Here is a 26,829-nt window from a genome sequence, read left to right as displayed (position 1 = left end):
GTCTGTTGTTACACACAGAGAGGCTGTTGTTACACACAGAGAGGCTGTCGTTACACACAGAGAGTCTGTTGTTACACACAGAGAGTCTGTTGTTACACACAGAGAGGCTGTCGTTACACACAGAGAGTCTGTTGTTACACACAGAGAGTCTGTTGTTACACACAGAGAGTCTGTTGTTACACACAGAGAGGCTGTTGTTACACACAGAGAGCTGTGTTTGACAACAGAGCAGTGAAACGTTAAAGGAGAATTCCGTACCACCTTTTTCTTACATTTTATATGATATTATTATATCCTAGGACTAGTGGTACAGTAGAAAAAAATCATAACTCCATCCTGAGTCGACCACAGCTAAAAACCTGAGGGTACGGTCCATGCGCTAGATCGCGTCTTTTAATAGTGTATTTTTTGTTTTTCCGGTGAGATCTGACGTTCATAATGACAAATGGGCCAAATGGGCCGCCGTAGAGTTTACAAGCGGACTTGGAGGAAATCACGGATGAAATCTCGTCTCTCGCGAGACTTCCGGAGGGAGGAGCGTTGTAACAATCGGCCCTTTGCTTTGAAAGGGAAATTATTAACTAAAGGAAAACAACAGCGATCGGTAGGTTTTAAACTGAATTGTCTATCAGCTCCTTAGATCCAAACGACTCGTAACCGTTCTTCCGCACTGACGGTCCAACTATTAAGACTCGGGGTACCCCTTAAACTGTAATCCACCGGAACAGAAACATGGATTTGTCTCACCCGCGGCTCCGTAAGAATCCTCTCAGCGACCGGCGGTTCATTCACAAATCCAGCTGACGATTCCCCACGGCGCTGCAACGACACGGTCCGTTCTCCGCAGGGCTCGCCCGTTCCTAATACTTGGCTGCAGCTCAAACTGGCGCCTAGGAGATCTCCTCTTTTCACCCGTCCTCGCTGGCATACAGGTTTGTTTGTTGGATCCCTCCCCCCTGTGCTGCACCCTCTATTAGTAACGTCGGGTGGCACAAATCATTCAATCATCCCCTGATCAGACCCATTACCCTCCAGTGAATAGGAAGTGTCCATTTATCTCATAGTGTTCAACATGTTACATATCAAATCAGATACAATAACGTGCATTTAATCAGACCTTACATATCACTCATATAAAATAACACCCATAGACCAAGCAGATAAATATAATAATATAATGTGCATTTGTCACAGTGTGTCCAACACAAACACCGTGGAGGGGTTTCTGTCGATATGAACGTCAGATCTCACCAAAAAAAACTAAAATAAAAGCGATTAAAATACACGATCTAGCGCATGGACCGTACATTCAGGTTTGAGCTGCGGTCAGTATATATATATATACAGTGTATTAAATAACATGTCATACCGTAGGTCAGTATGTATATATGTATATACAGTGTATTATAACTCATACCGTAGGTCAGTAAGTATATATGTATATACAGTGTATTATAACTCATACCGTAGGTCAGTAAGTATATATGTATATACAGTGTATTATAACTCATACCGTAGGTCCAGCACAGAGCAGGAGCTCTCGTATTCAGAGCGGTCACAGTTCTGGTAGATGTGGTCAGCTGTGTCTGCAGAGTCACACTCCACCACGGCATAGAAATACTTCAGCCTCTTGAACTGGTAGTCCCTCAACCTCTCTCTGTACACCCTACACACACACACACACACACACACACACACACACACACACACACACACACACACACACACACACACACACACACACACACACACACACACACACACACACACACACAGATGAGAGAGAGATGAAGCAGGGACCCCCAACTACATATTGCATAACATGTGTGTGTATATATTACTGTTATGTGTATATAATGTGTATGTGTGTGTATATATTACTGTTATGTGTATATAATGTGTATGTAGATAACATGTGTGTGTATATATTACTGTTATGTGTATATAATGTGTATATAGATAACATGTGTGTGTATATATTACTGTTATGTGTATATAATGTGTATGTAGATAACATGTGTGTGTATATATTACTGTTATGTGTATATAATGTGTATGTAGATAACATGTGTGTGTATATATTACTGTTATGTGTATATAATGTGTATGTAGATAACATGTGTGTGTATATATTACTGTTATGTGTATATAATGTGTATGTAGATAACATGTGTGTGTATATATTACTGTTATGTGTATATAATGTGTATGTAGATAACATGTGTGTGTATATATTACTGTTATGTGTATATAATGTGTATGTAGATAACATGTGTGTGTATATATTACTGTTGCTCGTGGGTATCATTGTCAGGGTCGTCAGGCAGAGCCATCAGCTCCATGGGTCCTTGGCTCCGTTCCAACTCCCTCCTCTCTTTACCAAACTCTGATGGATAAATCTGTAACACACAACCATAAACAACACATAACCATAAACAACACATAACCATAAACAACACATAACCATAAACAACACATAACCATAAACAATGGATACTAAACTAACTGTTTATTGCATCCTCTCTCGACCAAACTGACAGATAAATCTTTAACACATCACAATGAACAATGTACCATTTTTATGTCATATCAATTTACAATGACAATTTAGGCATTTAGCAGACTGTGTAACCACTTTAAATATTATTCTATACTTTGGCTATTCAAAAATAGCAGATCTACAAGCTCACTGCAAGGCACTCGTTGCCGTGCAGTGAGCTTGTGGATCTGCTTTTTTTTATTGTGAAAATGTATGCAAATCTTCGAATATATATATTTTTACAGCGAACATTTTAACTCAAATCTTTGCTTCTGGGGGGTCCCTGGAACAACATATTTTGAGATGGGGGTCCGTGGCCAAATACATATAATTTTGGGGGTCCTTGACATGAAAAAGTTTGAGAATCAAAACAATTTTTTTTTTAAACTGTAAGGATTTAGAAGACATTTGTAGAATCCCGCAGAAGCAAAGATTTGAGTTAAAATGTTCACTTAAAAAATATAAATATTCAAAGATTTGCACAAATTTTCATGATTTTCAAAAATAAATAACAAGGTCATAGCGTGGCATTGAGCTTGTTACTTTTTTGGAAAATCATGATGATGTAACATCTGTGTGTTACCTTCACAGAGATGACCACGCCTCCTTTAGGTTTAAAGGAGTTGAACACAACCAGCAGGTCTTTGGCTTTGATCTTATCCCAGTCCATGTTACACACTGCTAACCTGGAGGACACCTACACACACACACACACACACACACACACACACACACACACACACACACACACACACGCACACACACACGCACACGCACACGCACACACACAATCATTTATTTATGTCCACATAAGAGATACAAAACAAGGACAAAAATATTACAAGGTGCTGTAAAAGAAAAGTACAGTCAGCAAATCATGGACAAATACCCCAACACCCTTCAGGGGTACAAATAACAGCGTCTTCGCCATATTTGGCGGCTACCGATAATAGAAGAGATTCCACAGAATTTTGCAAGCCGTTTAGCTGCTTTTATTGGCATCCCAAGTTGTTGGAAGCCTCTTACAACCAACCTATGTACATGTCAGGGTTTCCGCAGCGCTAGGCATTTTTTGGGCCGGCCACCATGGCCAACAGGATTATATTTTACCGGCCAAAGAATACATTCATCGTCCATATATTATAATTAACGTCACATGCGTGTTTGCACTGCATACATGCACCCAACTGATCATTACACCTTGTTACGTTAGAGCTGCGCTTCTTTCCACTTTATCACAGATACAATCTGTTCCTGTTGTTATAGATAACTAAATTATATGATCTACTATATCATGCAGAGATGTCGCTTGCCAAAAATGAAATGAATAAAGTGGGCATGAGTGAACTGCTGCGTGACGAATACCAAAACGCCCGCTCGCCCCAAAACACAGTCGCCCCGGGGGAAATCCGGCGGTATTCACCTGGTATTCCTAACCATAACATCAGTAAACTATGCCTAAACCTAACCTTATTCCTAATCTTAACCTCAGTAAAACTATGCCTAATCCTAAACCTATTTCTACCCTTATCCTCAGTAAAACAAATACAAGAATACAAGAACCGCTGGTCCGCCTGAAAAATGGGGACGAGGGTGTTTTGGGGCGAGTCCTCCGGTTACCCTGCGCGACACCGTCGCACAGTATAAACACATTAATATATATTTTGGGCTTTACATCTCATTCAACTTTGATATGCAAAAGTAGGTTTTGTTTTGTTTTGTTAACGTTATGTATATATGTCATGATATATGTGGCCTTGCGCGAGGTTGATTACTGGCCTGCTGCTATCAGTGTCACCAGCTTTCACCACTTTATCTATTGCAGACAGACAGTCACTGTGCTTTGCATAATATCCACGACCCACACGTGTTCGGGTCCCTTTATCGACAGTCGGGTCCGGCTTGGTTCAGTTTCTATCACCTCGGAAAATCCCCGTTCTGTTTATCAACACCCGAGTGAACCGCCCTACTCAGCGCTGATTAGGAGGAGACACAGCTGTGTCTCTCAGCTGTGTTGTGGCGTATCAAAAAGACGTGCTGTGAGCTTGGAACGATCGCCCGTGGAAAATGGCTGGTTTTCACCACAAGAAAAGAAAATGAAAAAACGTAGATTTATGTTTATGGCCCTCAATGTGTACAATGTGGAATATAAATGAAGTGGATTGGATTGGTTGAGGTGGGCACTGGGCAGCTACACTTTACCACTGTGCCACCTAAGCGCCGGTATGTATGACATGGTCATATATGTCTACGCTACACAGCGCCCTCACCTGGTCGTTGCGCAGAGCGTCTTTACACAGCTCGCCCCAGTCGTGTGTGATCTCCTCTTCCTCACGCCGGAGGATGGCGTCCACATCCTCCTCCTCGCCCTCGCCTTCATCGTCGTCTTCATCAGAGCTGGTCTCTACGTTACCGAGGCCTCTGGCCAGGTCGTCCTCCGTCTCTGAGCCCGAGCCTTCATCATCATCATCGTCTAGAAACAAAACCAGCACAACGGCTCAAAAATAGCAGATATACAAGCTCATAGCGTGGCACCGATAGGCCTGTCACAATTATTACATAATCGTTTAAGCGCTTTTATTTTTTTTGCATAATCGCCATAATTGTTTCCATGTTGAAAATGTTCAAAAAATAGCAGTTGAGTGCCGCGATGTGAGCTTGTAGATCTGTTATTTTGTGAATAGCCCAAGAAATCTAAAATGACACGGTCTCAATAAAAAGTACCAGATTTGGATTTGATTTGAATCTCGGCTAATCTTCCAAGAGTCCACATTATAAACCTAACATTTTACAGCATACAAACACACACACACACCAGAGCACGTGAGCGGAGCGGAGCGGGTGGAAATGCCGCACGGCGCTCCAGAGGGCTGGTTTCACGCTCGCTATTCGCTCACGTTGACCCCCCCCCCCCCCCCCGCGCTCCGCTCCCCGTCGCTCACGTTGATTTGCACACCTCTCGCTCCATGCTCCGCTCAAACCGGGTCGCTCAACAGCAGTGGTGGAAAAAGTACTCAAATTCTTTACTTAAGTAAAAGTACCAATACTGCAATATAAAAATACTCTGTTACAAGTAAAAATCCAAAATGAAAAATTTACTTGAGTAAAAGTACAAAAGTATTGGCATCAAAATGTACTTAAAGTACCAAAAGTAAAAGTACTAAATATTTGAAAATAGCCGATCTACAAGCTCGCAACGCGTCGCGATGCGACGCGTTGTGAGCTTGTAGATCTGCTATTTTCAAATAGCCTATGTATAAAATAGGTCTAAAGTGGTTAATGTATGTTTCATTATATCATAGTTTATATCTGAAAAGTAACTAGTAACTCAAGTTTTCAAGTAATTGTAGTGGAGTAAAAGTACAATATTTGCCTCTGAGCTGTAGTGGAGTAGAAGTAAAAGTATTGGAAATTGGAAATGCTCAAGTAAAGTACAAATACCTCAAAATTGTACTTAAGTACAGTACTTGAGTAAATGTACTTGGTTACTTTACACCAATGCTCAACAGTAAAAAAAAAGAAAAGAAAAAGAAAGTAGACATTCTAATGAAATGTGGGTGCGCTGTGCACTGCTGGATGTCTGTGTGTCTCTGAGTCCGTGCGACCGGGCGGGCATGCTCAAACATTTGGTGCGCGGCCCCCACCGGGCCGGCTTGGAGCGGCAGGCGGTCCTCGCTCTGAGTAGCGCTCCAACCTTTTTATAAACCAGCTCCGCGCTCACGTCAAGATCGCGTCGCTACGCTCACATGCTCTGACACACACACACACACACACACACACACACACACACACACACACACACACACACACACACACACACACACACACACACACACACACACACACACACACACACACACACACACACACACACACACACACACACACACACACACACACACACACACACACACACTTCAGAGTGCATGCTGTGCTATTATATAACACTCTATTGGTTTTCATACCTTCATCATCTGACCCACTGCCATCGTCTTCGTCACCACTTCCTGTGACACCGTCTTTCTGCTCCGCCTCATCTTCCTCCGCGCTCGAATGCTCATCCTCATCATCCTCATCATCACCTGGGAACAGATTTATGTTAAACATATTTAGTTTTATAATAATAAACATGTTAATCAAAACCATACAGTAAAGAGTGTTTGTTCAGTAACAAGCCATTATTACTATTTAACCATTTAAAGGGCCAGACCACTGTGGTAGAGGTTTGTGTTGTGTAGTTACCTTGCCATGATGTGACAACAAAAGTGGACAAGAAATACAAAATAATGAATCCATTGATTAGAAATTGATAATTCAAAAGACACTCCTCATTGACTTACATTGTACGCTGAAACAGATCTCAAAGTCACTATTTTAGCACATAAATGAACACAAACAAAGCTGATTCAGACAATATAGAACATCACCAAACCCACTACTGTTTGTTTATTTAATAACAAATGTTAACTTCCTTGTGGAAGCTATTCAGTATTTTTCACATTTATTTATTGTCTTTATTTATTTGATTTGTTTTGTGGAATTAGTTTGTTTACAGCTATATTATTTAAGTTAATTTGTGTTCCAGCTAACATGCTTTTATTTTGAAGGTGATGGGTCAATTTGGGCACACAGCTGGGGTTATTTAAGTCAATCAGGGCACAGCAGCAGTCAGTGGGCACTGGGAAGGTCTATGGTGTTTTACCAGCAGGGTTGGGCGGGTTACTTTTAAAAAGGAATCCCCTACAGTTACAAGTTACTTTCTAAAAAATGTAGTCAGTAACGTAATCCCGATTACTCCATTTAAAAAGTAACTACTAGTTACTTTCAGTTACTTTTGGATTACTTTTAAGCAAAACTCTATTTAATTATATAATACAAGTTTTACCATTGATAGACAAGAATGTTGAGCCTATGAAATTAAGATAAGGACAACAGAAATATGGTTAAGGTCATTTAATTGTTAAGAATTTGACCTCTCTGAACAGTTACATTACTGTAGAGTCATTGTGTCAACTAATAACAGATCATAAGAAAAGGCATCTTGACCTACAGTAACATTTTGATTGTTTGACAACCAACAACTAGCTCATTTTAAATAACACAACCGTCCCTATGGGATCTAACCTCCATCCATGTGTGGGCAAAGTGGCAAATAAAATCTCTTTACCTTTACAAAAAAATAATAAAACCTAATAAAATGCATAGCCTTTAATAAAAAGACACTAAAGGTCCTTGCACACTGGTGCGTCTTTTCGTTGCGTTTTTTTTACAACAATGAAAAAAATTGAAAAAACAATGAAAAAAAAAAAACGCAACGAAAAGACGCACCAGTGTGCAAGGACCTTAAATGCCTTTAGTTTAAGGCTATACATAGGCTAGATGAGATCAAGTAAATAGAATAGACCAGGTTAGCATGCTATTATAATATGTTACTCTCTCCCTCCCCCTACAGGCTGGTATTATAATACGTTACTCTTTACCTCCCCCTACAGGCTGCTATTATAATATGTTACTCTCTACCTCCCCCTACAGGCTGCTATTATAATATGTTACTCTCTACCTCCCCCTACAGGCTGGTATTATAATATGTTACTCTCTACCTCCCCCTACAGGCTGCTATTATAATATGTTACTCTCTCCCTCCCCCTAAAGGCTGGTATTATAATACGTTACTCTTTACCTCCCCCTACAGGCTGCTATTATAATATGTTACTCTCTACCTCCCCCTACAGGCTGCTATTATAATATGTTACTCTCTACCTCCCCCTACAGGCTGCTATTATAATATGTTACTCTCTACCTCCCCCTACAGGCTGGCATTATAATATGTTACTCTCTACCTCCCCCTACAGGCTGGTATTATAATATGTTACTCTCTACCTCCCCCTACAGGCTGGTAGGGCCTGTAAAAGGCCAATCAAAAAGAAGGCCATCAAATAAAACGATGATTTTTAAGTCCACAGAAATAATTAATTTAACTTGAAGTTTAAGGATGACTTAATTTTAATATAGTACAAGAATAGTGTAACTATCTGTAAAATATAACCCATTTATTTCATAAAATTATGTATTGGGTTATAGCCTATTTGTCTCAATATTTGTCACATTCAGCACTGGACTTCACTGACTGTAGGGGTCACATTAATCACATTAGAATCACAGATTAGAGATTTTATGTATTTCCCCCTATTTTCTGTATTTTTCACTATTTAAAATATAGTATTTCTTAATTTCCCCCCCCCCCCCCATCTCTCTCTGTCAAAAGTGTTGCTTGGCTTCCGCGCATTATAAACTGGAATATAGGCTTTAAATCTAACCTATCACTGGTTATGTGCAGCGTTTCACTTGATGTTGAATCTCAACCAGAGAACTGGTGTCTACCATTACCATATTGACAGAGGTGCACGCTGTGCGTCCTGACCGTCTCCACGCATCCATTCAGTAGCCTACCATCCCTACTCATGAGGCCTCCTGACTTTTGAGGCCCCAGGCGGTTGCCTAACCTTGCCTACAGACAGTTAAGACCGCTACTGCAGTGCTGCTCACCGTCACTGCGCAGTTCCAGTGGGCAGCCACCAAGAAAGCTTTTTGAAGCAGCCACTAGGAAGCGACACAGCGTAGGCACCCTACGGGTCGTCGCATGCGACATGCATACTGTTATTTCGACTTATTATTATTTTAATGTTTGGTGACGGTGTTATAATAATGTATAACTTGTTTTTAAAATTTATGAGGGGAAGGGGAGAATGTAATCTGCCTGTGACCCTGTAAACATTGACTAGACAGTAAAGACTCATTTATATAGTCTACAAAGAACTCACCCTATAAAATTATATTTATACCCCGTAAGCTACTCTTTAAATAAAAAGCCTAATTTTATTTGACAAAAGAGAAGACTGCGCTACCGATTATTTATCCCCAATCCAATGCTCTCCTATGTAGTATCTCCGTCTGCAGTGTTGCCTGGTCTGATTATTATAAGCCACATTGGGCTTATTTTTCTGAAGTTGCTTGTAAATAATGGTAGAACGGTTGTGAGCTTGTAGATCGTCTATTTTCAAATAGCCAACATATATAAATATGCTCATTGTTTAATGGACGACCGATATAGCTTTGAAGTGCTCGTGTGGACTTTTATAGTCGCTTCTTTTGGGCTTGTTTTCATAGACCTGGTTGCTTATTTCTCTCGCAAATTCTGGCAACACCGCCCTGACGCAGCAGCAGCCTCCTGTCTGTGGGGATTTTACACAGAGAGGTGCGCGCTGCGCTCAACTCCAATCCATTGCCGTCTGTGTGGAGTGTGCGCTCTTGCAGGTGGTTGTTTGGTGTTATAATAATGTATAACTTGTTTGTAAAATTAATGAGGGGAAGGGGAGAATGTAATCCTCATGTAACCCCCGTTACAACACCCCCGTTACTGTAATCCAGATTACACATTTTAAAATGTACTCTAAGACGTTACCGTTACGTTTTTTTTTTACTCTGATTACGTAACGGCGTTACATGTAATCCGTTACTTCCCAACCCTGTTTACCAGTATCAGGGCTGAGTTCAGCAAACATTTAAACACCTTTTACTGTATTGTTCTTGCCAAGGTGACGCTAATAAATACCACAAAAAAACGTTGATGCCTTGTCTGGACAATGGACTCATTACCAACTCATGATCTGCGTAAGATCCACTATACCTGGTGCCTCAGTGACCTTTTGAAGTTTTATTGTTGTTGACAAATAGCCACTACATTCCTGTTGATTTTACTATTTTTATGTAGAAGAAAACCCGGATTGGATCCGTGGATCGGGATCTTCAAACAGTAAAATCAACAGGAAGTTAACATTTTTATTAATAAACAAACAGTAGTGGGTTTGGTGATGTTCTATATTATCTGAAACAACTTAGTTTGTGTTCATTTATGTGCTAAAAGAGTGACTTTGAGATCTGTTTCACCGTGCAATGTAAGTCAATGAGGAGCATATTTAGAATTATCAATTTCTAATCAATGAAGCAATTATTTTTGATTTCTTGTCCACCTTTAGAGTTCCATCATGGCAAGGTAACTACACAACCCAAGCCTCTACCACAGTGGACTGGCCCTTTAAAACTCTTACCTTCCTCAACCACTCTGACTCCTCGTGGCGGCGGCTGAACTTTGACCTGAGCTCCTTTCTTTGTCACTTTGTCACACTTGTCGGCCGTCACAGAGTCTGACTCCTCTTTCACCTCCTTCTTCTTCTCCTCCTCCTTCTTCTTCTTCTTCTCCTCCTTCTCCTCCTTCTTCTTCTTCTCCTCCGTCACCTTCGTCCTGCTGCCGGCCTCCTCATCCTCCTGTTTCTAGGGTAATGTCATCATCATCATCGTCAGTGGTGGAAGTACTTACTCAGATATTTTACTTCAGAACAAGTATCGATACCACAATATAAAAATACTATGTTATAAGAAAAAGGCCTGTGCTCAAAACCTTACTTGAGTAAAAGTACTACAGTATTGGCAGCAAAATATACTTAAAGTACCAAAAGTAAAAGTACTAAAATGTTTGAAAATAGCAGATCTACAAGCTCACAGTGAGCTTATAGATCTGCTATTTTCAAATAGCCTAGATATAAAATAGGGTTAAAGTGGTTAATGTATGTTTTATAGTACCTATAATAATTCAAGATGTGTAGTGGAGTAGAAGTAAGTACTGAAAATTGGAAATACTCCAGTAAAGTAAAAATACCTCAGAATTGTACTTAAGTACAGTACTTGAGTAAGTACTTAGTTACTTTCCACTAGGGCTTTCACCAACTAGTCGACTACTAGTCGGCTCTGTTGGTACTAGTCGAATAGTTGATTTTTTTTTTTTTTTTCCTAATTTGTTTTAATGCCATAGTAATGGCCCATCTTACTATTATTATTATCCTCCTGACTTTATTTTGTATCAAAAGGGGGTCAAAAGTATGCCCAATAAAAGCCTATTATTGGGCAATGGGGATCCTTGGAGACGCTGCTGCGGTGCTGTGCTGCTGTGCCAGAAGCGCTTCCCTTAAACCGCCATAAAAATAAGGGCAGGAGGATAATAATTATAGTAATATAGTAGTAGGATGGCATTAAAACAATGCCCCCCCATAAAAAAATAAATAAAACGTTTTTTTATGTAAATTTCGACTAGTCGACTAGTACTTGGTCAAATGAGTCGACTAGTAAAAATCATTAGTTGTGAATGCCCTACTTTCCACCACTGATCATTGTCATCATCATCACATTTTAGTTGATCGTTAATTATCACACAAATAATTGTGATTAACAAAACCCCAAAATGACTTACATCTTCCTCATCCTCATCCTCGTCGGTGTCAGACAGGTTGTAGAAGCGTTTGAGGTCCTCTGAGGACGAGTGGTTGACCGGACGTCCTCTCTTGTCCACCGTGTACTTCAGCTGGACGGACGCACGCACGCACGCACGCACACAGTCAAAAACAATATTTAGAACTAATAACTCATGGATTAAAACAGAATACAATCTCACGACTGAATAATGTTGCTAGGTCAAGTCCCAATCTGTAATTTGCGAAACAGTGTGAAATATTAGAGTTATATATTATATTGTCTTTTTTATCTCCAATGTATTGGTATTTAAGTTCATAAAGTTAACATAAGTATAACTAAACGCATTTGAAATTAAATACAAATGTTACTTTTCGGGGTTCCAATAAAAAAATAGCAAAAACAAAAAATCTGAATTCCAATTCAAAAATAGCAGATCTACAAGCTCAAAACGCGTCGCAGCAGCATGACACGTTTTGAGCTTGTAGATCTGCTATTTTTGCTACTTTTGTGTGACATAGAATGTCCCTCTGGAGTGAGTGTGTAAATACAGTGGCCCTGTCCATCATCAAAGCGGCATCGCCCCCTGACCCCTGACCCTACCTTGAAGCGCTTGTCGGTGAACATGGACTTGAAGCGCTTGTCGATCTTGATCTTGCGCTCCTTCTCGGGCATCTCCCAGAAGCGAGGGTCTCTCTTCACCTTCAGGAAGCGGTCGTCTCCTCCTTCGCTCGCCTTGTTGGTGTTGGACGACATGATGAAGAATATCTGACCGTCTCCTAGAAACAGCAGGAAAGCAGAGCCTCAGTCTTAAGGTCCTTACACACCGGGGCGATTTTTTTCATGCGAATAATACGTTTTTTTTTTAAACCTTATAAAGTCAATGCAAGCTTCCACACCAGTTTCGCGGAGCGAAAAAAGCGTCTTTTAATTATTCGGAACGAGTCCGGATTTTGCGTATATTCGCATATTCGCCAGTGTGTAACCGCCTTTACTCTTAGAACATGATACACAATACATTCAATGTTACACAGGAACGCATCTGTGTCATTTTAGATTTCAGCTATTATAGCCATTATTTCATACTTTGGCTGTTCAAAAATAGCAGATCTACAAGCTCATAGCGCGAGGGCCGCGCTATGAGCTTGTAGATCTGCTATTTTTGGAACAATCGTGAAAATGTGAGCAAATCTTTGAATATACATATTTTTTTTAAAGCAAACATTTGTAACTCAAATCTTTGCTTCTTGGGGGGGGGGGGGTCCCTGGAACAACATATTGTGAGACGGGGGTCCGCGGCCAAATACAAAAACAACTTTGAGAACCACTGATATTACAGCAACACACGTTTTTCAGAAAACTGATTTAGAAGACTAGACGCGTCCCCAGATTTAATGGGTTAAAAATATAAAACAGAGCACAAAAAGTTTAGAGACTTGAATTCATTCCTGAGACAATAATGTGATGACCGGCAGAGGTTCCGGATGGAGACACAAAGGAGACTCTTTGTGTCTCCATTCAAATTATTGTCTCAGGAATGAGACAAAAACTAATAAATGTCCATGAAGTCAAGTCTCCACGAGGTGACTAATCTATAGGAAAAAAGTCATTTATGTGGGTGAACTATCCATGGTGTCCTAGTCCAGGGGTCTTCAACGTTTTCAGGCCAAGGACCCCCTAGTTGAGAGAGAGATGAAGCAGGGACCCCCCTCTACAGTATATTGTGTTAAAATTGTGTTGCAGATTAAACTATTTTTTTATTAACTTGGTCTGCTCTTTTTTTCCTCTATACTCCTATACCTCTTTGTCAAAAATAGCCGATCTACAAGCTCACAACGCCTCGCGCTGCGAGGCGTTGTGAGCTTGTAGGTCTGCTATTTTCGGCCAAAGTTCTCCTCAGAATTGGGATGCAAGTGGTTAATGTAAAAGAAATCATATCACACAAATATTTGGCGGCCCCCCTGTACTAACTCTGAGGACCCCCTAGGGGGTCCCGGACCACCTGTTGTAGACCCCCGTCCTAGAACAATAAAGCTTGGTTGTTGTACAGAGGGCCAAACTAAATACATGTAGTAATAAATACCAAACTGGGTCCTTGAAATAAAAAAATAATTAAAACAATATTTTACACCTGTAAATAGACGTTGAATTAAGTAGCTGACAGAAATAAACTTTAGACCAAAACCAATTACACTGACAACAGATGTTACTATTATTATTATGATTACTGTAACTAGTGTTATAATTATTATTATTATGATTACTGTAACTAGTGTTATAATTATTATTATTATGATTACTGTAACTAGTGTTATAATTATTATTATTATGATTACTGTAACTAGTGTTATAATTATTATTATTATGATTACTGTAACTAGTGTTATAATTATTATTATTATGATTACTGTAACTAGTGTTATAATTATTATTATTATGATTACTGTAACTAGTTATAATTATTATTATTATGATTACTGTAACTAGTGTTATAATTATTATTATTATGATTACTGTAACTAGTGTTATAATTATTATTATTATGATTACTGTAACTAGTGTTATAATTATTATTATTATGATTACTGTAACTAGTTATAATTATTATTATTATGATTACTGCAACTAGTGTTATAATTATTATTATTATGATTACTGTAACTAGTTATAATTATTATTATTATGATTACTGTAACTAGTGTTATAATTATTATTATTATGATTACTGTAACTAGTGTTATAATTATTATTATTATGATTACTGTAACTAGTGTTATAATTATTATTATTATGATTACTGTAACTAGTTATAATTATTATTATTATGATTACTGTAACTAGTGTTATAATTATTATTATTATGATTACTGTAACTAGTGTTATAATTATTATTATTATGATTACTGTAACTAGTGTTATAATTATTATTATTATGATTACTGTAACTAGTGTTATAATTATTATTATTATGATTACTGTAACTAGTGTTATAATTATTATTATTATGATTACTGTAACTAGTGTTATAATTATTATTATTATGATTACTGTAACTAGTTATAATTATTATTATTATGATTACTGTAACTAGTTATAATTATTATTATTATGATTACTGTAACTAGTGTTATAATTATTATTATTATGATTACTGTAACTAGTGTTATATTTATTATTATTGATTACTGTAACTAGTGTTATATTTATTATTATTGATTACTGTAACTAGTGTTATATTTATTATTATTGATTACTGTAACTAGTGTTATATTTATTATTATTGATTACTGTAACTAGTGTTATATTTATTATTATTGATTACTGTAACTAGTGTTATATTTATTATTATTGATTACTGTAACTAGTGTTATATTTATTATTATTGATTACTGTAACTAGTGTTATATTTATTATTATTATGATTACTGTAACTAGTTATAATTATTATTATTATGATTACTGTAACTAGTGTTATAATTATTATTATTATGATTACTGTAACTAGTGTTATAATTATTATTATTATGATTACTGTAACTAGTGTTATAATTATTATTATTATGATTACTGTAACTAGTGTTATAATTATTATTATTATGATTACTGTAACTAGTGTTATAATTATTATTATTATGATTACTGTAACTAGTGTTATAATTATTATTATTATGATTACTGTAACTAGTGTTATAATTATTATTATTATGATTACTGTAACTAGTTATAATTATTATTATGATTACTGTAACTAGTGTTATAATTATTATTATTATGATTACTGTAACTAGTGTTATATTTATTATTATTGATTACTGTAACTAGTGTTATATTTATTATTATTGATTACTGTAACTAGTGTTATATTTATTATTATTGATTACTGTAACTAGTGTTATATTTATTATTATTGATTACTGTAACTAGTGTTATATTTATTATTATTGATTACTGTAACTAGTGTTATATTTATTATTATTGATTACTGTAACTAGTGTTATATTTATTATTATTGATTACTGTAACTAGTGTTATATTTATTATTATTGATTACTGTAACTAGTGTTATATTTATTATTATTGATTACTGTAACTAGTGTAATATTTATTAATTATTATGCAATGCTGCTACACTAGTTAGTATGGTTAGCTTTAGCATTGAGAAGCTAACCATGTAAACAAAGAGTTAAACAGAGAGTAAAGCTGAGCCATAACATTACATATTAACATATTAACATCTACATGTTAACACTACTGTTTACATGTTGTTTATGTTGTTTATGTAACATAGAATCATGTTAATAAAGCGTTACTCGTTACTTTACCTCCAGCGTTACTTTACTGTACTGTCTGCTGCAGGAACACACGTGTTTACCCAGCATGCATCACTTCCACATGACTCCTACGGCAAGAGAAATGGAACAAACCGAACAAACACGCGAATACCGACTGCATTATTTAATACTATTTAAATAATAATCATACATTATTATTAATAAATAATAATGAAAATAATATTACTGATGATAATTGTATTTTTATGGCACCTTTTGTACATATATCATCTGTGTTTCACATTCAAATTGCAAATAGATATTAATTTAGCATAATTTAAAGATAACGACACAGCACAGTTTAAGCTAAAAGAGCTTTAATACAAAAAATATATAGTGAAGTAAAAAATATATATAGAATTAAAACATAAGCTAATAAAGCTATGGACACAAAATATGTATATATATCATTTTATTTAAATGCCATATTAAAATGATAGGACTTCAACATGTTAACACATCAACGGAGCTCACTGTTTAATATGGAAGGTAATTACCAAATTATTATATTAAACATGAAAAAACACTTTTTCATGTCAAGGACCCCCACGATGGTGTATTTGGCCTTGGACCCCCATCTCAAAATATGTTGTTCCTTCCAGGGACCCCCCAGAAGCAAAGATTTGAGTTACAAATGTAAAAAATATATATATATAATAATTGAATATATTATATTCAATTATTTGCACACATTTTATGATTATTATTTATGAATAGCCAAAGTATAAAATATGGTTAAAGTGGTTAAAATTATTGTGAAGCATTTTGGTAATGTTTTGATAACTAAATCTAACTAAATCTAATTTACTTCATGAATAAAACTAAAGGCATTTCCAGAAACGGATATAAAATAATCCAGTTCCGTGTTTTCTAAGGATCTGCATTTAAATCCAGCTCCACGTTTTCTCCCCGTCCGTGTTGTAGGTTACTGAATGTGAACGACAGGAAGTAGACCGGGATCAATTCACCTTTCACTACACACATCCGGTTCTTAAAGCGGATACGGAAACGATAAGTGTACGTTACATGTGTGCATGGAGAAATGACCGGATACAGTAGGGCGGGCTCTAGACCGGACGTGGGCCACCGAGGAGTAAATAGAAAGCAGGCTGCCCAGTCAGTGAGTGAGTGAGTGAGGAAAGGAGAAGACGCGAGGTTTAGAAGATCAACTGAAACAAAGTGTTAATAGAGTTATTTTAATTTATTAATATGATGATAATGATGGTGAATAATGCAGTATTGAATGTAAGCTGTGTGTGTAGCAGAGCATTAGTGCAGATCTGTAGAACATCATGTAGAAACATCTCAACAGTCCATGCAGCCTCTCCATGGAACAGGTATATATATGTAACATATAACATATAACATATAACATACATATAACATATAACATATAACATATAACATATAACATATAACATACATAGAACATATAATAGCATAGAACCGTATGATTGAGATTATTATTATTATTATTATTATTATTATTATTTTTACATAATCGTCAGAACCCTTTCCATTCATCTGTATGAATTAATCTGATGTAAAATGTTGTTATAATCTCTGTCTGCTCAGGTAGAGGACAGTCCCATTACGAACCTCTCCCTCCGCTATACAGCTCAGAGAGGGTTCCACTGTACCGGGCTGCCGGCAAAGGTAGAACACCAGACAAAGGGTCCGCGGACCACCTTTTTCACCACATCGTATCCAAAAACTAAAGGTAGTTCCCGAAACCTACAGATGTTTGAGGGTTTTGCGGAACCCTAACTTTTTAGAACGGGGTTGAAAAAAACGTTTAAATCTCTTATTTAGTCAGCCTGTGGCCATGATTTGATTTCACATTGTAACTGGACCGTGAGCAGTACCGGCTCCTGCCGCCAGGGGGAAATTCAGGGTTGAATGGGAAAACATAGCCACAGGCTGACTAAATAAGAGATTTAAACTGTTGTTTCAACCCCGTCCAAAAAAGTTTACGTGCCGGAAAATCCTCAAACATCTGTAGGTTTCGGGGACCACCTTTAGTTTATGGATACGATGTGGTTAAAAAGGTGGTCCGCGGACTCTTTGGACGGACCCTAGCTCTGCCAGTAGCCACTACAGTGGGACCTCATCTTTGAGCCGTATAGCGAAGGGAGAGGTTCGTAATGGGGCTGGTAGAGGACACTATGGTCCCTTGACTATCTTGAAGACCAGGTCCATTCAAGATACTCACTGGACCATGTGTTTTTGAATGATTGATTGATTGATTGATTGATTGATTGATTGATTGATTGAATACTTTATTAACAGGTTGCCAAAAAAATAAGCGCAGAGGTAGCCTACAGTTTAATACAAAAGGATGCTAAAAGGATTAAAACCCAAGAAAGCACTATGGCTTGAAATGTACCTGTCAAACTACTCTTCTAGAATACACAGCACCCAGGGCCGGCCCTAGGATTTTTTTTGGTCCCCCCCCCCCCAAACACCCCCATTATAAAATCATTATGTCATTTTTTTATTGCATACTAAAATAATAATGCTAGTTGTTGGATAGGCAATACATGACATAATTACATTTTTTTTTTTTTTTTTACTCTTTTTTTTATGGCCCCCCTAGTGGTTGTGGTTGTGGCCCTAAGCGACCGCTTATATTGCTTATAGCAGCGGCCGGCCCTGACAGCACCACAATGGAAACAAGCCCTATGGGGCTTTTTGTGTTCCTTGTTTCTTTAGGCATCATTGTATAACTGTACCTCTTTACAATTACTTTGTTTGCAAACTGTTAATAAAGTATTCAATCAATCAATTCTCCTCAGGGCCGGATTAAGCCTTCGTGGTGCCCGGTGCTAAGACCCGTTACGGTGCCCCCCGGGACTATTTTGTCAGGCGGGGGGCGGGGGTGCTGCGCGGAAAATTGAGGATTCACTGGCGCGTTTCACCGCTTTAGCACTCCTTCAGCAGCCGCTGCTTCTAAATGTCGGCGCTTTTCGGCGATAGTTCAGTCTTCTTTCACTTTCTCCCCGCCGTTTGCCCCCCCCCCCCCCCAGCACCTAAAGCCCTTCCGTTAATCCTGCACTAGACTGGAGGAGCCAGCCCTATCCAAGGTCTTGAAGGGCGGATCCAAAGCCTTGCGCTCGGTACCAGCGCCGCTTCCTATTGCTTCACCAATCTATGTCCCCGCCTCCCCTCCCCCCCCCCCCCCCCCCCCCCCGGGCTGTGCACGGAACACGCTGACGTCACCAAATTTATAGCGACGCCCCTCTGCACTCTGATTGGTTAGGAGATAACAAGGTTTAGAAACCACCGTTCCTGCAAGGTTCCCCCAGACTTTTTTTCTTTTGAAACAAAAAAAAAGGCATGGGTTTCCGAGGCTAATCCTGCACTGATTCTCCTCACAGACACAGACAGACGTCTCCTCAGACGCTACAGAGGTCCTTCCAGATGTGTCCTCAGACGTCTCCTCAGACGTCTCCTCAGACGTCTCCTCACAGGCTCATGTCAGGCAGAGGAGCCATGAACGTGTTTGACAGGAGCATGAAGAGGCAGCAGAAGAAGTGGTCCTCAGCTCTACAGGACAGCCACAAGTATGACTACCTGAGAGACGAGGTGAGTTTCACCCATTAAAACCCTTTAAGACCAGGAACGCATCTCTGTCATTGTAAGATTTATTTTGGCTATTCAAAAATAGCAGATCTACAAGCTCATAGCGCGGCACTTGTAGATCTGCTATTTCTGAGAAAACAAAACGTGAAAATGTGTGCAAATCTTTGAATGTATATATATTTTTGAGCGAACATTTTTGACTCTTTTACAACTTCTGGGGGGTCCCTGGAACAACATATCTTGAGATGGGGGTCCACGGCCATGTCATTTTTGAGAACCACCGATATTATAGCAAATATGTTTTGTTTTCAAAAAGCTGTTGGGATTTAGAAGACATTTGTAGAATCCCCCCAGAAGCAAAGATTTGAGTTACAAATGTTTGCTTTAAAAATATTTTTTCAAGATTTAAAAAAAAATAGCAGATCTGCAAGCTCATAGCGCGGCACTCGGTGCCACGCTATGAGCTTGTAGATCTGCTATTTTTGTATAGCCAAAGAAATCTTAAAATGACACACCTGAGGACCAGTCTACAGATGCCTTCTAAAGAAGTAGTTCTCAAACCGTTTTGTGCCGAGGACCCCGGAATTCCGTGTCTACGCTACACCAGATCTCTTTTCCCAAAATAGCCGATCTAAAAGCTCACAACAGCACACACACTTGTACTGTATGTGCGTCAGTCAGACAGACAGATATGAAGTAAAGGAATTCTGGACCAAATAACAGACCAAATCACATCTATTCTTGAAAAATCTTGAAAATGTGTGAAATGTTTTGATATCATTTTTTTTAAGCGAACATTTGTAACTCAAATCTTTGCTTCTGGGCCAAATACATATCAGTGTGGGGGTCCTTGACATGAAAAAGTTTGAAAACCACTGATATAGTAACGTAATTGTCTCCGCCAGGCCGAAAGGCATGGCGAGAGAGTATGTTTTGCCCCCTGTCCGTCCGTCCGTCCGTCCGTCCGTCCGTCCGTCCGTCCGTCCGTCCGTCCGTCCGTCCGTGTGTGTGTGTGTGTGTGTGTGTGTGTGTGTGTCCGTCCTGTCTGTGTGTTACCAGTTAATCTCCGGCACCGTTGGCCCGGTCGCTCCGAAACTGTGCAAACACACTCCCTGGATGCCAATTCAGAACCTCTGCCCCAACCTTTTCACATGGGCCTGTTATAGCGCCACCAGGAGGCCGATTTTTTTACATTACTCCTACAGATTTTATCCAAACGTCATGCAAATCGGTACACAGTATCTCTATAGTCATGTGATCAACACGGATCTGTCCCATTTCCCATATTCCATCCTCATTGGCTAAGGTTGGCTTCCAAAGTTTGCAGGATTGGTCCGTTTTGAACAAAAAGCCTCAAATTATGCACGCAGCTTGCGATTTCCGTCAAATTTCACACGTACATTCCTACTAGGCCGAGGAAAAAATGCCACCCTTTTAACATTGGCCTGTTATAGCGCCACCAGGAGGCCACAATAACCTACCTGACCTGGCGGAGACCTGTGCTCCGAGGAGCACTTTTTCTAGTTTTTTTATCCGTTTTCAGAAAATCTGATTCAGAAGTAGAATGGACCTCAGGTCTTTAATTCATAGTGTCCACTCTGCTCCTAATAATAAGGAGGGTTCATACAGAGACACATTTCACACATAAATGATGATGACAGTAAAACACCCCAAAGGATTAAGGACTAAATCATGATTTAAATTAACACATTAAGACCGTGAACGCATCTGTGTGTCATTTTTAGATTCCGTCGGCTATGCAAAAATAGCAGATCTACAAGATCATAGCGCTGCACTCGGTGGGTGCCACGCTATGAGCTTGTAGATCTGCCATTTTCTCTAAACCCCGGTCTAATGGGTCAAACATGTTGCTCATCTCTGGTCTGCATGCTGAGGGTCTTCAACGTTTTCAGCCAAAAGGACCCCTAACTGAGAGAGAGATGAAGCAGGGACCCCCTAACTGAGAGAGAGATGAAGCAGGGACCCCCTAACTGAGAGAGAGATGAAGCAGGGACCCCCTAACTGAGAGAGAGATGAAGCAGGGACCCCTTAGCTGAGAGAGAGATGAAGCAGGGACCCCCTAACTGAGAGAGAGATGAAGCAGGGACCCCCTAGCTGAGAGAGAGATGAAGCAGGGACCCCCTAACTGAGAGAGAGATGAAGCAGGGACCCCCTAACTGAGAGAGAGATGAAGCAGGGACCCCCTAACTGAGAGAGAGATGAAGCAGGGACCCCCTCGATATTGTATGAAATTGTGCTGCAGATTAAACTATTTTTTTTTAACTTGGTCTGCTCTTTTTATTCCCTCTACACCTATACCTCTTTACCAAGAAAAGTAGATCTACAAGCTCACAACGCCTCGCAGCGCGAGGCGTTGTGAGCTTGTAGATCTGCTATTTTTGGCTAAAGTTCTCCTCAGAAATGGGATGCTAGTGGTTAATGTAAAAAATATCCTATCACACAAAGATTTGGCGGACCCCCTGTAGTAACTCTGAGGACCCCCTAGGGTCCCGGACCCCCTGTTGAAGACCCCTGCAGTATATGTTCTGCTAACGTGACTTTTTCTCCTGTTTGATTCCAGGTTGGCAGGAGAGTGGCAGACAGAGTGTATGATATAGCACGGTGTGTACAATGATGACACACACGCACGCACGCACGCACGCACGCACGCACGCACGCACGCACGCACGCACGCACGCACGCACGCACGCACGCACGCACGCACGCACGCACGCACGCACGCACGCACGCACGCACACACACACACACACACACACACACACACACACACACACACTGTTGCTGTTGAGCAGAAACCACACATCTCCATATTTATTGATTTTATTTCAACATATATGCATACATTAATGCTGGTCTAATTAGTACAGTGTTAAGTGTACATAATTGTTGTACGGCCATTAAACCTGCATCGAACACCAATGGCATAAATAAACACAATAATAGGACCGAGTCAGGTCTAAAGTGCATTGAATTGTATTTTAAATTCAAATAACAGGTTACATGGTTTTCATCCTTACACACAACAAGAGCACTAAACATACCAGCAGGGTAGGAGTAGAGACACAACTGAGACCTAACTATAATCCTAACAAACATACCAGGAAGTGGGCCACAAAAAAATCATTACGGTCATTTCCGAGTTGCGCGGCCCAATTATTAGTTACTGTAATGTTTGGGCTGGGTGGCCTCTAAGTGGAGAGGGCCAATCCTTCAGTAGCACCGGCTCACAGAGCTGAGAGAGACATCACATGATTGGCCCCATAGCCGGCGGGTGAGCCTGACAATTGGGAAGGCTAGGAGATCTGGCTTGAGGCTGGGGGGGTCGGCCTAGCGCAAAGCGCGCGGGCGCCGGCGTGTGTGCAGAAAATAAATTGCGGTAGAGTGTCTGCTATCTGCGTGCCGGTTGTGGTGGGCCGGTCTGGGCCAAAATGCCAGGGCCGAATTTTGGTCCCAGTCCGGCCCTGGGAGGGTAAGGAGTAGAGACACAACTGAGACCTAACTATAATCCTAAACAAACAGAAGAAAATGATGGGCTGGCCAAACTGACAGTGGGGAGTCTGGTGAGGCTGCAGTCCCACCAGACTCCCATAAACTACCTGGTTGGCTGGTGTTGGAGAGAGATCCTGAGAACTGGAGACAGCTCCTCTCTAGAGTACAGAGGTCCTGACGTCACTGGTCCATCCCCAGGTTCATAAAGTAATGTCTCTATGGAGAATAACATTGGGTCATCATAGAATCGTCTCATATAAGAATTGTGGTCCAAAAATAAATAAACGTGTGTTGGCGATATTGTCAGGGAGGAGGTTCTGTATCGTTTATGATAGTCAGTCACTTATATTTGATACAGTCTGTTTCTGGCGAACACAGTTCTTATTTGACGCGATATTAAACACCTCTATGGGGATTCAGAACGGGGGGGGGGGACTGCGAACCAGGTAGGATGTGTAAATGACGTCAGACTTCGGTGCTCTATGGAGCATAAGGCCATAATCACTGCATGAGGGACAGCTGATACAGGGAGGAGCAACCAGGGCCATTCAGTCACAGTGAAGCACAGGTCCATGATGGACCAGAGCAGCAGAGCCAACCAGGCAGTGTAGACCATGGGTTCAGTGTAGACCATGGGTTCAGTGTAGACCATGGGTTCAGTGTAGACCATGGGTTCAGTGTAGACCATGGGTTCAGTGTAGACCATGGGTTCCCAAACCTTTCAGCCCGCGACCCCAAAATAATGTGGCCATTGACTCGCGACCCCACCTAACCGTGGAGGTAATTTATGCACATAAACTTGCACATTCGGTGCGCATTTGTAATGTATTTAGTATGACTTTTGACTGTAGGACTACTATACTTGTACTGTTAATAATCTTGTTAATATATAGAATTCAATCAATCACATTTACAGTACCTAATGAGATGGGTAAATGTACTATTTGTAATAGTAATTTTTAGATTCAATTCAATTTTCAATTCAATTTTATTATAGTGTCAAATCACAACAAGTTGTCTCAAGACACTTTACATGTAGAGAAGAGACCCGACATCCCACCCTGAGCAACCAATTTTGCGACAGTGGCAACGAAAAACTCCCTCTTAACTGGAAGAAACGTCAGGCAGACCCTAGGCTCTAGGGTGGCGGCCTTCTGCCTCGACCGTGTCGGGGGAAAGAAGAGAGAGAGAGGGAGAGACAAAGGAGAGACAGAAAGAGATACAGTGCAAGTAGTAACAATAACAATAGTAGCAAATATAATAGTGTAAGATAGTATATGATAATATAATATAGTACAGCAATAGTGTGTATGCAGTATATAATGGTATAATAAAAGAATGTTAAGATAATATACAGTATAGTGTAGTGGTATAGTGTAATGTAGTAGAAATCCACGGTCGTGCTCCATGGAGAGGCCCGGTCCGCAGTCACAGTATTGAGCCGCAGCTGGGGGTCCATGGACCTGCGACGTGGGAAATAAAAGAAACTCCGGGGAGCGGGTCCCCGGTTGTAGAATTAGTGGCAGGCCTTACTAGAGCGTGAATCCGTACAGGGTTAATTACGATTGTACCAATGGGACAAACCCACACAACCAAAGGGAGGACGAGAAAGGAGAGGACGAAGATAGATTGAAATACTTTCTGTAAAAAATAAAATGTTTTACCCAAAATAATTTCGCGACCCCACCGTCAGTGTCGTGTGACCCCAACTTTGGAAACCCCGGGTGTAGACACTAAACCAGAAAACAAATAAACATTTAGTGAACACATAATAGTAGTACTGTAGAAAGAGGTGAGCACATGACACTAATACTAAATGAAGTGTTAGTTATAACTGTAGAAAAAGGTGAGTGTATATGAGCAAGTACATGACACTAATACTACATGAAGCGTTAGTTATAACTGTATAAATGTCATTAGTTGTGTTATAACTGTATAAATGTCATTAGTTGTGTTATAACTGTATAAATGTCATTAGTTGTGTTATAACTGTATAAATGTCATTAGTTGTGTTATAACTGTATAAATGTCATTAGTTGTGTTATAACTGTATAAATGTCATTAGTTGTGTTATAACTGTATAAATGTCATTAGTTGTGTTATAACTGTATAAATGTCATTAGTTGTGTTATAACTGTATAAATGTCATTAGTTGTGTTATAACTGTATAAATGTCATTAGTTGTTCTAATCTCTTCCTACAGGACATTTCCTTTGGCTTTGGACGTGGGCTGTGGGAAAAGTCACATAGCAGAACATCTCAGCAAGGTGCCTGATATGTCCAGTATAAACTGTATATATATATATATTAATCTTTATTCCTTAGTGTCTGCATTTGCTCCAACACGGTGAGGCTCTAACAGAGAGATGGTTGTTTTTCAGGACATCGTGGAGCGTCTGGTCCTCACAGATACTTCACTAAACACCTTGGTGAGTAGAGGTCACCACATCTACACAACATCTACACACAGAGGTCACAACATCTACACACACAGGTCACCACATCTACACAACATCTACACACAGAGGTCACAACATCTACACACACAGGTCACCACATCTACACAACATCTACACACAGAGGTCACAACATCTACACACAGAGGTCACAACATCTACACACATTCCATGTAATGACACCATTCATATAAAAGTATATTGTTGCTGTCAGTCCAAAAGTGTTACTTTTTCGGGCAGGCAGGTGGTCAGGTTGTCAGGTTGTCAGTCAGGTGGTCAGGTGGTCAGTCAGGTGGTCAGTCAGGTGGTCAGTCAGGTGGTCAGGTGGTCAGTCAGGTGGGTGGGCGGGTGGTCAGGCAGGCGTACCCATAGATATATATAAACACTAGATGACTCACCCGCGCTGCTGGCCAATGGAGTACGACGTTGCCACATGGCGGCCATCTTGCGACAGTCATTCATAACATTATGTCTATGGTACATGTACTATTGAAATAACCATAGCGTGCGCAATTTCAAACGGTTTGGTGTGTTGTAAACACCAAAGTTATGATACTGCATATTGTTATTCTATCTTTATGTTATTTTCATATAAAATCCATGATTATAATTATAAGTATGCAGTATCATAACTACATCTTTGGTGTTTACAACAAACCAAACTGTTCGGATCGGATGAACATTGAGCACGCTATGGTTATTTCAATAGAACATGCACCATAGACATAATGTTATGAATGAGCGAGCTGACTGTCACAAACTGGCCGTGGTTGAGCTACGCTTGCGACGCCCCCCTTGAGCCATCTAGCCTTTCTTATATATATCTATGGGCGTACCCATGTGAGTACCCATGTTAAACCTAGCATCTCTAAAACCACTGGCAAACACAGAGGACTGCAGTTGTTTGGAGGCTGGCCAGGAGGAAGACATCTGTGGAACTGGAGACAGCCATCTTACTACTTTAATTAAAATGCCCACGCTGTGGTGTACGTCCCGGGTTGGTCAGCACAGATCACTCCACTCGCCTCCAAACTTGCCACAGAATATTGATCAGTGCTCTGGATAGTGCCTATAGGCTTCTTTCCCCACCTTCACTGTACTTACATAT

General features: G+C 39.8%; 2 protein-coding genes across 6 annotated transcripts in view; one reads left to right on the top strand and one right to left on the bottom strand.

Moving 5' to 3' along the window:
• The window catches only part of esf1 (ESF1, nucleolar pre-rRNA processing protein, homolog), a 32,484-nt gene extending 16,258 nt beyond the window's left edge, over window positions 1–16,226 (bottom strand). For 2 of the 4 annotated variants that reach the window (XM_080446687.1, XM_080446686.1), the window contains exons 1-9: window positions 16,165–16,226; window positions 12,446–12,621; window positions 11,844–11,954; window positions 10,642–10,870; window positions 6,505–6,621; window positions 4,810–5,012; window positions 3,123–3,236; window positions 2,290–2,399; window positions 1,514–1,666 (exon numbers count right to left, since the gene is read on the bottom strand). In XM_080446687.1, the coding sequence (XP_080302813.1) occupies window positions 1,514–1,666; window positions 2,290–2,399; window positions 3,123–3,236; window positions 4,810–5,012; window positions 6,505–6,621; window positions 10,642–10,870; window positions 11,844–11,954; window positions 12,446–12,598 (1,190 nt within the window). In that variant the 5' untranslated portion in view covers window positions 12,599–12,621; window positions 16,165–16,226. The remainder of the gene's footprint in view (window positions 1–1,513; window positions 1,667–2,289; window positions 2,400–3,122; window positions 3,237–4,809; window positions 5,013–6,504; window positions 6,622–10,641; window positions 10,871–11,843; window positions 11,955–12,445; window positions 12,622–16,164) is intronic. The other 2 variants (XM_080446689.1, XM_080446688.1) reach the window with 2 other exon arrangements.
• Window positions 16,227–17,308: 1,082 nt separating this feature from the next.
• Window positions 17,309–26,829, top strand: part of ndufaf5 (NADH:ubiquinone oxidoreductase complex assembly factor 5) — a 31,215-nt gene continuing 21,694 nt past the window's right edge. Inside the window, exons 1-5 of one of the 2 annotated variants that reach the window (XM_080455382.1) lie at window positions 17,309–17,510; window positions 19,551–19,758; window positions 22,337–22,377; window positions 25,469–25,532; window positions 25,647–25,694. In XM_080455382.1, the coding sequence (XP_080311508.1) occupies window positions 17,383–17,510; window positions 19,551–19,758; window positions 22,337–22,377; window positions 25,469–25,532; window positions 25,647–25,694 (489 nt within the window). In that variant the 5' untranslated portion in view covers window positions 17,309–17,382. Of the gene's footprint in view, window positions 17,521–19,550; window positions 19,759–22,336; window positions 22,378–25,468; window positions 25,533–25,646; window positions 25,695–26,829 lie in introns of both variants that reach the window. The other variant, XM_080455383.1, reaches the window with a different exon arrangement.

Source organism: Gymnoscopelus braueri, assembly GCF_963280865.1.
Source record: "Gymnoscopelus braueri genome assembly, chromosome: 2".
NCBI classification, from domain to species: Eukaryota; Metazoa; Chordata; class Actinopteri; order Myctophiformes; family Myctophidae; genus Gymnoscopelus; species Gymnoscopelus braueri.
This window is presented reverse-complemented; position numbering and strand designations above follow the sequence as displayed.